General features: G+C 50.2%; 1 protein-coding gene across 3 annotated transcripts in view; it reads right to left on the bottom strand.

The window, feature by feature from the left end:
* Positions 1–18,083, bottom strand: part of VSTM4 (V-set and transmembrane domain containing 4) — an 88,784-nt gene extending 70,701 nt beyond the window's left edge. For all 3 annotated transcript variants that reach the window (XM_082425471.1, XM_082425473.1, XM_082425472.1), the window contains exons 1-2: positions 17,969–18,083; positions 9,712–10,110 (exon numbers count right to left, since the gene is read on the bottom strand). In XM_082425471.1, coding sequence (XP_082281597.1) covers positions 9,712–10,110; positions 17,969–18,023 — 454 coding nt within the window. In that variant the 5' untranslated portion in view covers positions 18,024–18,083. The remainder of the gene's footprint in view (positions 1–9,711; positions 10,111–17,968) is intronic.
* Positions 18,084–18,155: the final 72 nt, after the last annotated feature.

Raw genomic sequence — 18,155 nt, 5'->3', positions numbered from 1 at the left:
CTGGGACCCGCGGGGAAACCATCACTCAGAGAGGTGTGAAAACTGAGACCCTTGATTTCTGACTTGGACAGACCGTCCCACCGACTCCCCTGGGGAGGGCATGTTTCACAGGCTGTGGCAGACCATGTCCCCTGACATGTCACAGACCCTGTGACAATGCCCTCCGGCTGAGGGACCTCCTGTTTCCTTCCTGGTCTCCTGTTCACCGATGATACAGAGCATTTACCTGAGCCTGCGTTGAAGGACTGACCCCCGTCATCCAGTGAACAGATGGCTCATGATTTTTAGAGGCCCTGGGAAGGCTCCCCTTCTCCCAGTATTCTTTCCTGCCTGCTCACCTATGCCTCCAGTTCCTTTAACAAAGAATCCTATAATTAAAGGAGTTTAAATTGCAACCATGGGTTACACCCAAAGTACGGTGCACCTTTCTGACACAGAACACCTTCCGGAAGGCAGAGGTTGATGGAGAGGAGTGTAGGGAGGGCCCTGGAACAGACAGAGGAGTGAGGAGGCCGCAGGGAGCAGCGGCACGGATGCAGGAAAGACTGGCCCTGAGTTTGAGAGACACACCTGCACCTTCCTATTTCTACTACCGGTCAGGCTAGGCTGAAGCATTCTCCAGGATTCTATAACTCCTGATGGTAGAGGGTGTTGCCTTCACCGAGCACTTGAAGACCAAGATTTCTAAAACTTCAGTGTGTGGGAGAATTAATTGGGCCTCTTGTTAAAATGGGGATTTCCAGGCATGACCCCTGAGCTTCTGGTTCAAGGAGTTTGGGGAGGGCCTGGGAATCTGCATGATTAGGGAGCACACAGTCATGGAAATTCTGAGGCTTGAGGTCCCAGGACGCCACATGGAGAAGCCCTGTCTCACATACCGCTACTACAGAGGGCACTGGGCACCAAGTCCCAAGAGACATGGGAGAGGGGATCCAGGTCACGAGGGGCCAGATTCTGGGCCTCAATCTCCCGTCCAGTCCAGGTTGGGGTCCAGAACTCAGAACTCAACCAATGCTCTTCAATTTAATCCGGGGAAAACGAGAGTAACAGCAAAACCTAAGGAATAAGCCTATCACATTAAGTGTTGTTTACAAAGGACTCCAAAAGGGCCCCTTAATAACATGTCTCAGAGCAGAGGAATACAAGGTGAAGAACACAGCTTTCAAGAAAGTTCTTTTCAAAAGAGCAGACTGTCTATAAGGGCTGATGCGTCTCCCCAGGTGGCCGACTCAAACTTGGAAACTAGAGGGAATTTGAGTCAGAGAGACCTTCCTCCAATGATTATCTAATATTTCACACCCTCTGTCCCTGCTGAACACATTGCCTTAGAACGCATCGCTATGCTGTACTCATTTCTCCTGTTCATCGTCCGCCTCCCCCAGCAGAAGGGAAGTTCCATGCGGGCTGGAATTGCATCTGTTTTCACTTCCTAGAATCCTTCTAGGAAGTCATAGTTAATTTGAGCGCACAAATGAATGGAATGAATATGATGCTGTATTGGTGGATCAAGGTCTCCCAAAGAAACCTTGGTGCTGGGACCAACTTATATTGTGGAAGGCTGGGAAGAAAGCCCAGGGCAGGGCACCCTGGCCTACCCAGCGCCTTCCTTCCCATGGAAGACCTGTCTCAGAAGCAGGGGGAACACACTAGCTCACCAGGCCTTCAGGGCTGACTTCTCTGCAGTGCTCTGACTTTGGAGCTGCATGCTTTGGGTCTGTCATGATTTACTTTATGGCCTCTGAGTTCTTAGTTTCTAACAGAATGGAAGCAGGAAGCCCAGAAACCTTAAGCATAAAATGATTAAGCTCTTTTGAGTTGAAAGGAGAGGGGCAGAAGTTTAAGGCCCTGGACCTTGCATGTGGACCTTGCTAATTTGCACCCAGGGGGTGTAGAAAGCTGGAGAGCGGACACACCCTACCTCAGTTTCCTCAGGCAGCATTCTGCACAGATCAATGGGAAAGGAAAATCTCCAAGGACCAGAAGAGGCTGGGGATATGAAATATGCACAAGGAAAGACCCTTAAATAAAATAAAGAGGAGTCAACACTTCTGCTCCAAATTCAAAAATTAATATAGTCAGTTCACTGGCCCTTCTTATTCAATGATCAGATGGTTTCCCAAGGGAAAAACTAAATGTAGCTGTGTCCCCACTATGTATAACTGTGTCAGTGTTCTCAAGAAAGGCAACTACAACCCAGAGAGACACAGAGAACTTCTCTGTTTCTGCTTTCAGAAGTTTGCCTATTGCTTCCTTTCCCCCTTGCCCCTCCAAGACTCAGGCCAAAGGCAGTCTCTCTTGGGGCCTGGACAAAGCCATATATGTGACTAGGACCTCTGAGTGACCTGCACTGATGGAGCAGCTGATGAGAAACAGAAAAGCTCCAGCTTTGTCTATTTTAAGCCACTCTTCCCTTTGCATTCACTCTAAGACAAATTCTAGAAAACAAAGCAAAAAAGCAAATGAAAAACCATGTTAAACAGACTTCCCATTGTGACAAGGCAGTTAGATAAGAACTTCACATTCTGAGACGGAATCAGCTGCAGAATACAAAGGCCATGTGTATGTCCCCACATAGCAGTTAGGAAACATTAAACCTTAGGGCTTGGTAACAGGCCCTCTCCAGACACAACCCCAGGGTAGATCTATATATTACTCTCTTGCTACCACCTTCCACTCCTTGTTGCCATTAATTAAAATGGCTTTATACCAAAGAGTTTGGATCACTCATTCAGTCCTTCATCTAAAAAGTTCGTTATGGAGCCCTCTGTGTACCATGCACTGTGTCAGGTATGTGGGTGCATTTAAGAAGAATCTGGCAGGGTCCCTGGAGTCCAGGTCCCCGGGCAGGGCCACCATGCCAACCTTTCCTCTTATCACTGCCCACCTCAGCCCTTACCAATCACAAACATGCATCCAGCTCCATTAAGTTATTTGCAAATCCCTCTTCTCCTTCATCCATACCTTTGCTCCAGCTGTTTCATCTCCTGACACGGCCCATAGTCGTCACATCCCTCCTCACCCTGTGGTCCCAGCGGAATGCCACATCCTCCAGGTGGCCTTCTCCTATTCCCCAAAGAATGTAACCTTGTCTTCCGCTGACTCCCCCGTACCTGCTTCACCCTCTTGTATGGCCTTTTCATACTCTCTTTCTATTAGCTTTGTTGATAATGTCAAACCTGACCTATACCCATATTGACATATGTCTCCTCCTTCAGATTGTGAGGCTGGGGACCCCAGAGGGAGGGATCAAACCTCCCCATGCATAACTCTCTTTGGACAAAGCACAGGGACCAAAGGCTCATAAACTGGGGCTTCATACATGGTGCTGAGCTTAAATTCCAATCTCTTAAATTCTTCCAAGAACATGGCAGTCACAAGGAGCGTAGATACAATGAAGAAGTGTTTGAAGTGGTGTTTAAATTACACTCCAGTTGTCAATTTGTTCCTTTTGAGTATAGGACCTGTTGACACTTTAAACATCATGATGTGAGCTTGCTTAATTAAGCAGTAGCACTAAATGTTTTGTTAATCTCATTCCTAATTATCTGTTCCACGTCTCTGGAGAAAAAGGAATTCTTTAATTTCTGCCACGGAAACTTGAAATATCGGTTCCCTGTGGTGGTACTTTCAGATCCAATTATTAAATTCCCTCTAATATTTTGGGGTTAAATAGATAAGAAATTATATTATAATTTCATCTTTGCCCCCAAATACTTTTTAGGGTAAACAGTTTTTTCTATTTGGTTTGTCCACTCCTAACATTTAAAGCTCACTTATATAATCTGAAGTCAAATAACAATTTGGCTTGTTAAAATATGTTGTTTGGGGTTAGACTGAAATACTGTTTAAATTGCAGGAGACAGCCCTTGCAAATTGCTTCTATTATTAGCATTTTCACCATTGATGAAAACATCTCCATCTGAAAAGATGGAGATTCGATTCTGCTCAGAATATCAGACTGCTTCTGAGTCAGTGGGTGGCAGAACTGGGCTGAAAAGCCATTGAGGATAATTTTGTACGAGGCCTGGGGAAAGGGGAATCCAAGCGGTTGTACCCCTAAGACCAGAAGCTTAAAATGAATGACAATGTCACTCTTGAGAACCCCAGAGGGCTCACACTCCCTGGTGCCAAGGGCCCATGTGGTGCCCTCAAGCAAAGCACCGAACTGGCCACGTCAAAGCTCAACAACTGTTAGGGACATGTGGCACCCAGGACCGCGCTGCAGCCTGCCCTTGACCGGGAGCCCCAGGGACTCTCAGGCTTCATCCTGGAAACCCTCCTGAAGAAAATCCAGGCTTAGGAACTGGTCCAACCTCCCATTCCCACACCCACACCAGGGCCGTCCTTGCGCTTAGAACTCTCCAGGGTCTGCGTGTCCTGGGAGGGACCAGGCCACATCAGTGCCTGAGGAGGACAGGTATGGGGGTCGCAGGGACATCAAACAGGATGGAGAAGGCACAAAGGTAGGGAGACCCCCAAAGCTTGGGGAGCAGAGGCGGCAAAGGGAGGTCAAGGGATTACTAAAGAAAGCGGGCACAAAACACAACGGGCAAGTGCCTGAACACGGGGACGAGGGGCAGACAGGGTGAAGGGCGTGTGGAGAGGCAACAAGACCTGCCTTACCAGCTTAGGGAAGACGGCGGGCTTAATTTAAACTGCACGCCTGAGGCACAGCAAGTACCAGTCAGCGCTGAGTGCGGAGAACAAACGCAGGGTCAGACACTACCTCTGTGTCTACAGGGACAGAGTAAAGCGAACTCCAGAAAGTATCACAATTTGCCAAAAAATTGACCACAAGTAGCTATCGGACTGCTTCTGAAATAATGAAAGTGCTTTTGCACCTACAGGAGAGATGTTGGCCCCCTAAAACAGCAAGCTTCAACTCGATTCGAAAGTGATCTTGGAATTTACCCCAAAGAGAACAGCTTGTCTCCACGTCTAGGGATGTGTTATGTTCTCAGGACGTGTTAGGACAGAAATCCTTTTTTAAGTTGTTGGACCCAACTACTTAAAAAGCAAAGCTGTTAGTTATTTCTTTTGGCCTAAAGGAACCAAGAACATTTGGAAAACTCTGCACTAGTCTATCTATGAAGCCTCCAGCTCAGAAAACCTTGAACATCCCAAGCATAAACACGGCACCCCTTAGAGAGAGACCCCGCTGAGCAGCTTCGTATCCCTGTTGGAAATCACCCCGAACCCCTGCTCATGCTCCCTTTGTTTCCATCCTGACTTCCCTGTTCCACCAACTCCAGCCTTGCTCAGCCTGCTCAGTGCTAGGGACAGGGCACTCAGGACCTGACCTCCCCATATTCTTGGGTTCGGGCAGGGCAGGACCACTTCCTCCTATCTCACCTACAGTGAGACCCACCCCTGCATCTCACCTGCTCATGGTAAATGAGCCAGAAGCTGTTACCTAGAGATGGTTGTCATCAGAAAGGAGGACACAGGGCTCACCAGGCTGCCAGGATTAAGGTCAATGCACCTCATTCCTGCCCGGAACACTGTGCACCTCTAGATGTCCCCCAGATTGACTTTTTGCACTCCTGGGAAGAAGCTGCTACATCTTCGCTCTGCAGTGCTGCTCTCCTCCTGAAAACACTTTGCCTTTTCCGGACCGCCAGGGGGCTGGCCCAGAGGAGCCCATTCCAAACACCAAGTCTGCTGCCCCAAATATTGGTGTTTCCCAGGGCTTCACCCTTGGCCCCTGCCCCTTGGGGGTCCCCTTGGGGATCTTACCCACCCCCATGTTTTCGCCTGCCCGACTCAGAGTCAGTTCTCACTGGCCAGATCAGATGGGCGCTTCAGCTCCACATTTCTGCGTACTTACTGGACATCAGTGCAGGATGGCCTCCAGCCACCTCAATCTCGATTCCTCTGCGGCCAGCTCCATCTCTTACGTTCCCTTTGTCAGCCGTGGGCACCATCCTGCACACACTGAGTTAGGCCCCTGGGTATCATCCCAAAGCTTTCTCCCTTACTTGCACCCAGTTATTAAAAACTTCTTATTTGACCTCCAATGTCTCTCCATTCCTACTGCCAAACTTTGCATCATTTCAAGCCTGGGCAAATACAAAAGACTTTGCCTCTTCACCCTGTAGTCTGATCCCCCCAAATCCATGTCCCAAGCAGCCAACAGAGGGGTCTGTCAAAAGACTTTAAATGCTTTCCAGAGTTTCCAAGGACTAAAGCAGAGATTCCCCAAAATGCCTGATGATAAAATCATCTAGACTGGATGTTAAATATTCAAATTCCAACCCAGACCTAATAGACTAGAAGCTCCAGGGCAGATGCTTGGGAATCTGCATGTTAACAATGGCCCTGGAGATTCTTATCATTAGGCAAGGTTGAGAATACTGGCCTACAAAATCAAGTGTAAATTCCTTATTATTCAGTACAGGCCCCTCCACTATCAGCCCTGCCTGCCTCCCCTCGTTACCCACTGCCGGCCCGACCTTCCCGTTCAGGCTCCAGCAGTCCTGACCCATGGCCGTAGGGCCCTCCACCCACAGCCCCCTCTGGCTCCCTGCCCCACGTAAACAGCCAGTGTCCGCTCAAGCACTGCCCCCTGCCTCATCCTCAGGGGCCCTCCTGTGCGTGTGCACAATGCTCCATGCACACCTTTATCACTGCACCCGACTCCATGACATCGTATCTGTTTCTGTATCTGCCACCCTCTAAACAGATCCGCCCCTGTGTCCCCAAGTTTCCAGCAGAGCAGATGCGCCATAAAATAAATGCCCACTGAGTGAGAGATAAATGCATCTACCGAGCACTGCGGAACACTGTAGTCCGTATTATTTTCCAATGCAATGTCTTCGCTGAGCCAAGCAAAGCTTCCTCAGTTGAACTGATCATTTCTCTGAAGGCTGCCACTCATTTCCTCATCATGTCTGCTACTCTTCTCTAGACTGAATCTATCTTTCTGAAAATGAGGTTCCCCAAACGGACGGTGTAGTCCACATTAGTGTCTCCCCAGCACAGTACACATGACACAACCAACTTCCTTCTCAGGGACACCAGGCCAACTTACTGTATGCGGATGGAAATAACACAGGCTGTTCCTGCTGCCATATCACCCTGCAGACGCGCATCTAATTCACCACCGACATCACCAAAGTCCCTTCACAGAGAGCCTCCCGTTGACTCTCCAACACTGCCTGCGATTCGTTTTCCCCAAATGTATCACTCTGCCATTTTCCAAATTGAATCTCATTCTGTTATTTCCTGCTTGTATTTCTTACCTCCCTGGATTCCCTTTTCATTATGTTTTACTCCTTGCTGATGTTAAGAACTTCCCAATTTTGTACCTTCTGTAAAGTTCACTGAGGTGATGTGTGCCCCCTTTTCAATGTCATTGATAAAACAATTAAATGAAATCAAACCTGACATCAACCCTCCTGGAAACTGCTCCAGAGGGTTCCAACACCATGTGTCACTTAGGGATTTTGGATCCATGTCCTCTGCAGGCAGGGCTTCTGGCTCAGTGAAATGGTCACATGGCATAAGCAATTGAAGAAACTGTGTAACATTCCTTGCCTTTCCTTCTACCTCTGTGTGATAAAAATGACACTAAGTCCACGTGGTATGACAGGTTCTCTAAAATAAGCCAAGCGTTACTCCATTGTCACCCTGGATCACACATTTTCATTCTGCATTATTTATCATATTGTTTGGTACCAACAACCCTGAAGTCAGGAGCTCTCCCCACCCACAATCTCATACATATGCGGCTTCCAGACAAACCCCAATTTACTACTTCCCCATTCTTCAAAATCCCCAATTCTCCATCATATTTTAATAATTTGCACAGTTAAAACATAAAATGGCAACTTATGCTTTGTCCCAAATTAATATAGCCAATATTTTTTTAGCCCCATACTTTCAGAGGTGTCTTCAGGAAAAAAGTCAGGACAAATTCATTTATTAACATAGTTTTTTTTCCCAATAATTGCTACTTTTTTTTTTTTTTTTTTCACCACACAGACACATGCTCAAGGACTTACTCTGGTTTGGGGGAAACTCAAAAACACACAGAGTAAAATAAAGCAAGTAACACTGCAATTATGGGGGGAAATTGTTATTTGGTCTGTTCTTAAATTTCTGTTCCAGTTTCTCATTTTGCATGACACTGGTAAAGCACTCTGCAAGCACATGGCTAATGAGCTGGACTTCGTCAGGAGCCAGCATCTCAGGGACCAGCAGGGATGTGACAGGCTGCAGTTTACACACAATTCCCTGGACACGCCTTGTAAATCCACCCCTTCCTCTTCCACTCATAAGAGCAAATCAAAGTACTGAGAAGTAGGGAAAAGAGATTAGTTCCACTGAAGTCTTAAGAACCACCTCAGGTTTTTGCAGCACGTACCCAAATAAATGTTCTAGAAGGAACCCAGCTTCATTCACTGAAAGTAGGCGCACATGAAATAATGGACTTGATGACGGCACTCACTTGAATGTAGGAAATCTTTTTATCTATTCTAACTGGCAGAGCTGTTGTCACTGCCGAAAGATTTACTGCATGGCTCCGGAATACACCCAGACATAAAAATTAAATGGGCATATATAAGATCTTATGTTTCAGAGCCAAGTAATATCCAGAGTGGATTCCCTCCTTAGCCTGTGGTCATCTGGTGTATTTTTCTATTTTCTGTGCCAAAATACATATTTATATTAACAGTCATTTGTTTTCTTGAATTAATTTGCTTAAGGAGAAAAAGTGCACAACATTTCAGATGATATATCATTCCGTGCTTAAGAACATTAAAATAAGCAAACTCCAAAGACAAATGAAGTTGGACTATCCATGTAAATTATTTACTTTAACATATAGGATATGAAAAATGCCTATTCACAACTGAGTTTTATCCCTTCAACAACATCACTAATGCCTTTAATATTATATGACATGTATACAACAAAATTAGATTATTTTTCACACTTGGGATCATCAGCTTTACTCTGTGATTCTCTTGATCTTCTACCAGACCAAATTCAGGTTCCAAGCACTCAAAGATGTAATTTTAGTACACAGTAGCCAGTCTTATTAAAATTGTGAGAGGTGTCTTCTTGAATGGAACATCAGTGGCAAAAAATGATAGCCCTCAAATACGGCACTTGGTAGCTAAGATGTTCCAGAATGCGGCCCACGCCTCCTATCTGTCTCCAGGAAGGGAGGGCCACCTCTGGTCCCTTGCCCACTTTCGGATGAATTTCTCAGTGAGCTGTTGCCGAAGGCTTGGATCACTTCCTCTGGGCGATGGATCAGAGCCTCTCAGGCTGCCCTGCTCTGAGGCCTGGCAACTCACATCAGACATCAGGACCTCCCAATGCGGGCCTCCTCCCACAGGTGCCCGGCACCCTGCCAGGCAAAGCGATCAAGGCTGTGCAGACCTGAACTGGAGGCAAAGAACACAGCCAGACCAATCTTTCAGCTGGCAAAACAGATTTTGCCCAGGGGTGGGTTGGGATGCCACCAGACACTTGCCCCTTTCTGTTCAGCCTTCCACGCCTATAATACAAGTCAGCCACAGCATCCATGTAAAGATCTATCCTCATTCCCATGGCCTGCCTCATACGGCTTGGCCCTTAGAGGCCAAAAAGATGTGCTCTAGCTCAGCAGAGCCGTCCTGGAGGCCACTGCCTGGCCAGCTGGAGGGAGGCCCACTGACCTGTCACCCTACCACTCTCCCCAGAGAGTGGACGCACCCTTACCTCTCATTTCTGTCGCCGAGGAGCCGTTGGACCAAGCTGTCCACTTATTCCTGTGCTTGCTGATTTCCTGGACTTTGCAGACGTAATGCCCTTGATCGGCTGGCCGGAGGGTCAAGACGGAGAGGGTGTAGAGCACCCCACGCCGCTCCTCAAGGAGGCGCAGCCTCTGACGGTAGGCGCTGCGGCTGAAATTCCCATAGTACTGCACCACCCGGAGCTTGGTCATCTTAACCATCAGGGCCTCCTGGGAGTCCGGGCGCGCAAAGAACCAGCGCACGGCCAGCAAGCTGTCCTTCCGCCTCTTCTGGGAGACGTGGCAGAGGAGAGTAGCATTTTCCCCCTCCAGGTAGTCAACCACGGGCCCCGGGGACACGGTGACATTGAGGGCCCCACAGACCTCTGCAGAGAAAAAAGGAAAGAAGAAAATGAGGAAGGCCACCGCCTTTCCCCAGGTGAACACACATGGCGTCTTCTCTCCAGGAGCCAGGTTGGTCTGCATGGCCAGAGAGGTGGGCCACCCCCATCCCCTCTATGCTCACTCCGCCTTCTCGAAAGAGCCCTCCTTGGGGTGTGGAGTGTGCCTCTGTGGGCACCCATGTCCTCATCTATGAGATGATCCCAGCCAAGCGGGATGCCATGGACCACCTGGCCCAGATGTATTTTTTTTTATTTTAATTAGTTGCTGACATTTAAAATTCAGGAGATAGCATATAAAGATTTGGATTTGGGGAAGCTCTTAAAAATTTCCAGCTCACATCCAATCCCCCCTCCCCACCTGCCTCCCAAGGCCTGCTTCCATCAGTTCCATCACCTCCCTGAGTGGAAAATGCTGTAGCCCCTTTCCCTGTCTCAGGTATTTCAACTGTAACCAAGGCAGATTATCAGTACTGGTCAGGCGGGTGTTAAACTAGTACCAGGGAGCTGGATTGACAGGGGTGTCTCAGTTTCTTGCTCCAAGTCTCTTAGGACCAGGATCCGTGGTCAAGGAGTTGAAGTGCAAGAATAAAGAATGAATGAGCCCAGGAGCAGGGAGGGGTGCCAGACTCTCCCGGCAACCCAAAAGATGCTCCAGGATTCCAGGCCCAGGCCGCTACTTCCTGTCCTTTGGCTTCTTAGTTAGGGCTGCCCCTCCTAGCCGCCATCCTGCCCCAAGCTGACTTTTGAGAGTGCCACTCCCTGGCCGCCCAAGATCATCCAGCCTAGCCGCCCTCACAGAGGCCTTCTCCCAGGAGACGTGCTGCATGGCGTCTGCAAGGACTGTGCAGTGCGGCGGTGCAGCCCCAGAGCTCACGGTCAGGGGAACCTCCCACTGGCAGGCAGAGCCCAGAAAGGGGCAGGATGCCCAGAGCTTCCTTCTGTCCAAGCTGGGCTGTCTTCTCACCAGGTCCCACATCGTCACCCCTGTGCTGCCCAGCACACGACTCCAGGAAGCACCATTCCCTGCCCACTCCAGTGCTCGAGCAGGTGCCCCCAAGGTCATCCCAAATTACAAATGGCCCCCAAACACCACCTTCTGGTCATATGAAGGGACTTGGGCCCTGATGGCAGAGTCACCCAAAGCTTTGAACTATGGTCAGTGCTACAGGTAAGCAAGGAGGAAGGATGAAAAAGAGAGCAAAGATTTGGACCTTCTACTGTGAAGAGGCTGTGAGTCAACAAGGTGAGGCCCTGTGTGTGTTGGGGTGGTGGTTATTGGGGGGGAGTGTGACCTACAAAGTATCCTTCATTGTAAAAACCCAGGCAATAAGCTCATCCTTACGTATGGTTTCCGCTATTGATTTAATAAACTAAACACCTTGAGAGATATGGCTTGAGGGTCAATTTCCTTTCATTTTCTTTCTCATCTCTTAAAAGCCAGGCCACCAGGACACTCCAGGATACTCCAAGATCCTTAACTTAATCACACCCATGAAGCACCTTTTGCCATATAAGGTGACATTCATAGTTCCAGGGATCAGGACGCAGACATCTTTGGGGGTCATTATTCAGCTCACTGCACTGTGATAGTCTTTTGTCACCATAAAAAAAAAAAAAAAGATGGAAGTGAATTCAGAAGAAAAAGGTTGATGCTTGGCTGGACTAAGCTCTTCGTGGACAAGAACGAGGTCTTCTAGGTCTACAGTGATAAAGGACAAAGCCGCCCAGGGAGATACTCGGGGAATGCAGATCAACAGGTAACCAAGTAAGGTACACGCTCCTGAGTAACAATCTCACTGTCCACACAAGTCACTCACGCAGGACAAAAAGAGGAGGAACCGGCCCCCACCCTGCCCACACACCATGTTAAATTAGTCCAAAAGCATTTTCCCCGAATGCCAGGATCCAGGCTGAAGTTCACACGGGTCCCACAGCAGGAGTTCCCTGGTGAGTGGCCACACAGCCGGGAACACCAGGCTGACCCCACTCCACTAGCTGCCCGGGGGTTCGGCAGGCCGAGAGCAGCAGAGATGGAACAGCTGGCTTCCAGAACTGAAGTCCCGCTCTGCCCGCCCCCGAGGGCTCCCCACTGGAGGCAAGGAGAGCTGGGGAAGGCAGGAAATTGAAACAATATGGATGGGATGAGAGCACAGCCAGGACCCCACACCCTAGTCTCCTCCTATTAATGCTGCATGGAGGGATTATTTATAGTGACTGAAACCAGGAGAACGTGCCAAGTGCTCCAGTCCCCATGAGAGGCCAGATTCCATCCTAGAGGCAAACTAGTAACTCTTCCTCTTCTGCAGCTCAGGCCGAGTCAGCAGCTCCCAGGAAAGGGAATGGATTTAACTACCTTCCCCAGAGGAACCCTCCGTTCTGTCTTTACCAGTGTGCCTCTCTGCCTTCAGTTAGCCCCATACTCTCTTACAAATGGCCCAGGCACATTTCTCCCACTGAAGTGCAAGACCCTTGTTACGGGCTGAACGGCGTCCCCTGCAAATTCCTATACTGAAGCCCGAATCCCCAGGACCTCTGAATGGGACTGTACTGGAGAGAAAGCCTTTAGAGAGATGACTAAGTTAAAATGAGGCCCATAGGGTGCACCCCAATCCAACATGACTGGTGTCCTTATAATGAGGGGAGATTAGGACGCAGGCACAGACAGAGGAAAGACCATGTGAAGACACAGGGAGAAGACAGCCATCTATTGGCCAAGTAAAGAGACCTCAGAAGACACCAACCCTGCAGACACCTTGACCTCAGACTTCTGGCCTCTAGAATTGGGAGAAACAAAATTCTGTTGCCGAAGCCCCCTGTCTGTGGCACTTTGTGATAGCAGCCCTAGCGAACCAATACAAGCTTGCTCTCAGGAAGGTTCACTTCAGGCCTAGTCCTACCACCAGCCCGAATATCTACACCCGCTTTCAGTGAGAGCGTATGGGGGTGGGACTGAAACGACGACGCCCACAGGCTCCTCGGCGGCGTTAAGCTTTGCTAGAAGACACCGGCTTTCAGGTTGTGTGGATCCCCGTGCCTGCAATGACCTTTCTCAGAAAGCTGGTGCCCCAGCTAATGCCCTCCCCTTGACACTGGAAATGACTACCTGAAGCCCAGGGAACACAACTCAACCCTCAGGCACGCAGCTGTGGGAAGTGGCATTGCTTGAGGGAGGGGAAAAATGCAGATAGAGGACCCAGTGCTTGGCCAATGTTAGCTGAGCTGGATGTTTAAATACTAGGAGAGAGCATCACACAGCTTCTGCCCCATGGCAGTCACCAGGCTGCAGAAGGGCCAAGAGGCAGGCAGTGGAGGCAGGCTGACTAGAGTGAGGGGCCGGGGCCAGGGGGGTTCAGGCCTTTCCCTTCTGGGTCTCCACACCTTGCAGGGCAGAGGGGCAAGGCAAGCAAACATGGGCCAAGCCAACTACAAGACAGGGGAGGTGGGGTGTCACTAGACCCTCTTGACTCCAGGTAAGGTAAGGGAGCAGCCCGGGGCAGGGCAGAGTCTCCCCTCTCCTGGCCAAGGAGGGAGAAGCATCAAAGTCATTCTAGGCTGGAGAATTTAATTTCTTGCTTTCTGACCCTGCATTGCAGGGAAATGAGGTGGGAAGTAGATCCCCCGCCCCCATCCCTTGGCCACCTCCACATTCAGTGCTCCGCTTCCTCCAGCTTACACCCCAGCTTATGCTTTGTTTACTTAATCACTCAACAAGTACTTGCTGAGATCTGCCATGTGCCAGACACTGTGAGAAGACACATCCCTGACCTCGCAGAGCTGAGAGTCCAGTGGGCTAGGCACTGGTTATCAGGAAAAAGACACAGGAGAATGTGACTACAAACAGCAACACATGCTACAGAGAAAAGGTGCAGGGCTTATGAAAATCAGTGTGAGAGACTTCCCTGGTGGCGCAGTGGTTAAGAATCCGCCTGCCAATGCAGGGGACACGGGTTCGAGCCCTGGTCCGGGAAGATCCCACATGCCGCGGAGCAACTAAGCCTGTGTGCCACAACTACTGAGCCTGTGCTCTAGAGCCCGCAAGCCACAACTACTGAAGCCTGCGTGCCACAACTACTGACGCCCACGTGCCTAGAGCCCGCGCTCTGCAACAAGAGAAGCCACTGCAATGAGAAGCCCGCACACCACAATGAAGAGTAGCCCCTGTTGGCTGCAACTAGAGAAAGCCCGTGTGCAGCAACAAAGACCCAATGCAGCAAAAAATAAATAAATAAATTTATTTAAAAAAAAAAAAAAATCAGGGTGAGATTCTGATCTCTGCGTGTCAGGGAGGAAAGAGACCCTGGAGAGGTGACCGTGAGCTGAAGGCTAAGGTGGAATTCATGACATAAATTCAGGGCAGCAGTGAAGAATGATCTTCCTGGAAGACGATTCTACCTGTGCAAAGGCCCTGAGGCAGGAGGAACATGGTGCAGGCTGGAAATGGAAAGATCAGTGTCCTCCAGTGAAGTGCACCACACCGTCGCCCAGGCAGCCACCTGTTTTTGCAGACTGACCTCAGGAGGGGCCTTTGCACCTCAATCAGGGCCCCCAAGACCAGTTCTTAAAGGAGGAATATGACAACATGGGCAGGAAAGAGACTGACCCAAAACAGAGGGTTGGGATTCCTGCTGCAGAGAACCATATTCCTTCAACAAGCACATGCTCCATGACTTGGTAGCTGGGTGTGCCCGCCCTACCGTGGGCTGGGCGCTAGGATGCTCAAGGCCCAGAGCCTTCCCAGTGGTGTGGCGGGGCTGGGCAGAGAGCCAGGGGTTGGAATCCAACAAAGCCGGGCTGGAACCCTGGTTCTATTAGGAGTGAGGCCCTCAGAGCCTCAGTTTCCTCATCTCAAAAATAGGAAGATGATGCCTTGCGTGGTGGGTATAAGGCTCCAACAAGAAAGCACCTTGAAAATATCGATAAAATTTGCACTCCCTGAGGGCGCGACAGGTGGGGATAACAGAAAGTGACACGCACAGTGACCTGTAAGCAGGATGGGCTTCTTGTGGGTATGATCTGCAGTCACACACGGCCCTATGCTTGGAGGGCCCCCACTTGATTTAATCTCTGCTGTTGCTGTCTTAAAAGCTTAACAATTTTTAAATGAGGGGCCCTGCATTTCCATTTTGCACTGGATCCCACAAATTATGTAGCTGGTTCTGCCTGTAAGTGAACATCAAGTTCCTGCGGATAAGATTTATGGGGTCTAATCCTCTTATTCCCATTTGGATAATGTTGTGAAAAGGACTAAAGCTCAGAAAATGGCCTAAAAGGACATCATTGTAGCCAAACGGTACACAACCAACTCATGTAGTACTCAACCTCCCCCTCTCCCTCCATCCCTCTCTCTCTTCCTCACACTCATCATGAAGCGAGAAATAGCAACTTACAGGTGCAGGGGAGTACAGAACTTCTAACAAAAACAAGGCACCTGCCTCACCTGGGACACAGAGGTGGCAAGGCTGGGGCCCCTCTGTTCCGACCTGGCCAGAGATGTGCTAGTGGCTCTGTGCTCCACACTTCTCCTCTGTCCTGAACAGACTGCCCCCCATCCTTTCGGGGAGCCAGGAGCTCCTGGCTTCCTGAATGCAAATTGTGTGTTCCAGTCAGCAGTGCAAATCTCATTCTTATTAAAAGGACAGTCTGAATTCATGACAAATAAATCTCTGAAAGAAATACAATTGTATTACTTAAAAACCCATGGCACTAGAAGCCAGTATTTACCGAGCACCAAGCAGAGACCCAGTCTATAGGGTAGGTAATGTGTTCATATTAAGGCGGTCACCTTAAAATAGCTCTCACCCAGGACAAACACATGGCCTTGACCAAAGATGAACGCTAACATTTGCTGGGTGTGCCCTCTAGACCAAGTACTGTTCTAAGCACTGTAGATGTATTTTCTCAACTTATCCTCACAGTATGTTGATCCCCATTTTTATAGACAAGAGGGCTGAGGCCCAGAGAGGCTAAGCCACTTACTTAAGCTCACACAGAACATGGCAGAGCTGGAATTAGCACCTAGGCCATCTGGCATCAGATACAACTCTCACTCACCAATCTGTACTACAGCACGGCTTTTAGTAAATATTTGCCCCTCACTTTGCTTTTCTGTAAAATGATAGGTGGGACTAGGTAACCCCTAAGGTCCCGCTTCTCCCCACAATGGAGAAGTAGAAAAGTGCACCAGTTAAGAGTCCAGACTTATGTATAAAGTGGTTCTGCCAGGCTCTCTCTTGAGGGGGATCATGACGAGGGATTGTGGGTGAAAAATTTAGAAGCGAGACAGGCACACGGTGAGTGCTGCACTAGTAGGGGCTGTCATCATTACACAGCCTTAGGCACAGCCAGGGTGGACACTAACGGCTCTCTAATTCCAGCTCTCTAGGCTCCCGAGGTCTCCTGGAAACATGAGAATATCTTTGACCCCCAAAAAGCCCCTCTCTGGGGACACCCTATCTGACAGCACCTGCAATTAAGAAGGTGGTCGTGGAGCACAGGGGACAAAGATCCCTGTGCCCCCTGTATCTCACTGGCTGCTGGCCACTAGAGCTGCCCTGGTCCAACCATCTCAGTCAAACCTCCAGTAACTGTCAGCCAAGACAGTGACAAGTGTGAAAGGAACATTTTCCAAAGTTCACTGGAAACTCCACTGCACTGGTAGCCAGGGGACAATGGGTAAATTTCTTCCCGCTGTGATGCAAGTTCCTCCCCCCTAAAACTCTGATCTATGCTGGCTCAAATGCCAGTTCCACCATTTGGTAGCTGGGCCACCCTCGGAAAATTACTTAACTCTACGCATCAGCCCCCTTACTTACAAAACACCAGCAACATAGCCTAGCCAGGCCTCCTGCGTTCAAATCCCAGCTCCACCACGTATAAGCCTTGTGACTTAAAGCAAGTCAACCCATGGACCTGGTCTCAGTTTCCTCATCTATAAAATGGGGGTAATAATAATAGCACCTCCCTCAGAGGCAAGCTTAACTGAGTTAATGTTTGCAAAGCACTTGGATATATATATTTACTCTCGTCATTATTACTTTGAGGCACTGTCGTGATTATATGAGATAACTGTAGCTCCCAATGGACACCCAGGAAATGTGAGTGCCATCGATATATTTATTATTACTATTATTCTAGCCAGCACAGCCCTCTCAGCCTTGAGAAATGAGAGAAAATTCTTCGGCAAATTAGAAGTGGGAGCAGAAACCCCAAATGAAAGCTAGCAATGCAGGTAGGGGCTGCCCCTAAAGCACGGGGCTTTGGAAACGGGTAAAGGGCCCCGGCTCCAGGCAGCCGCGGATCCCCTATCTCCCCAGGCCTGGTCATCATGAAACGCCCGCGAACAAGTCCTCAGACCCCAACCGCCAGCGGCGCAGATCCGGCCCCTTCGGACCGGGTCCTCCGAGGAACTCTCCGAAGAGAGTTAAAGGGAAGTTGCTGCCCACACTAACCTGCCAACAGCTGTCGGTGCTGCCTGTTGGGAAGAAAACAGAAAACAAACCAAAACTAGGGCTCGCACGGTTCTGCTCGCATCTTCCACTTGGAGGCCTGGCCTCTGGAAGGGAACCGGGCTGCGGAGGGTCTCCGCGGAGCGCTGGGGTCCCGGCCGGGCGGGGAGCGAGGAAGGGGCGCAGCATCTCCGACCCTTGGGAGGCGCCGCTGTGCTCCGCCGCCTGGACAACCAGACCCGGGCCCACGGACGCCGACGGGGACCGGGAGGGGACAGCCCGGAGGCGGCAGGGCCTCCCGGCCAGGCCCAAGCCCTGAGCCCCGGGCTCCCCGGCGCCGGCCGCCCTCGCCCCACCCGAGGGGTCCCCGAGGCGCCCGGTCCCAACGCGCTTACCCGGGGCCGGAGCCCGCGCCAGCAGCACGGCCGCCGCCAGCACCAGGAGCCGCATCTCCCCGCCGCGCCCGGCGCTGTGACGCGGGAGCAGCGCCGCCGCCCGCCCGCCACCACAACCAACCCCCACCCGCCCCGCCGCCGCGCAGCCCGCCCCGCGCCCGCCCCCGGCTCGGCCCCGGCCCCCGCC

This window comes from Balaenoptera physalus, assembly GCF_965194825.1.
Source record: "Balaenoptera physalus genome assembly, chromosome: 14".
Classification (NCBI taxonomy): Eukaryota; Metazoa; Chordata; class Mammalia; order Artiodactyla; family Balaenopteridae; genus Balaenoptera; species Balaenoptera physalus.
The sequence above is the reverse complement of the archived record's forward strand: the minus strand, read 5'-3'. Positions and strand labels throughout refer to the sequence as shown.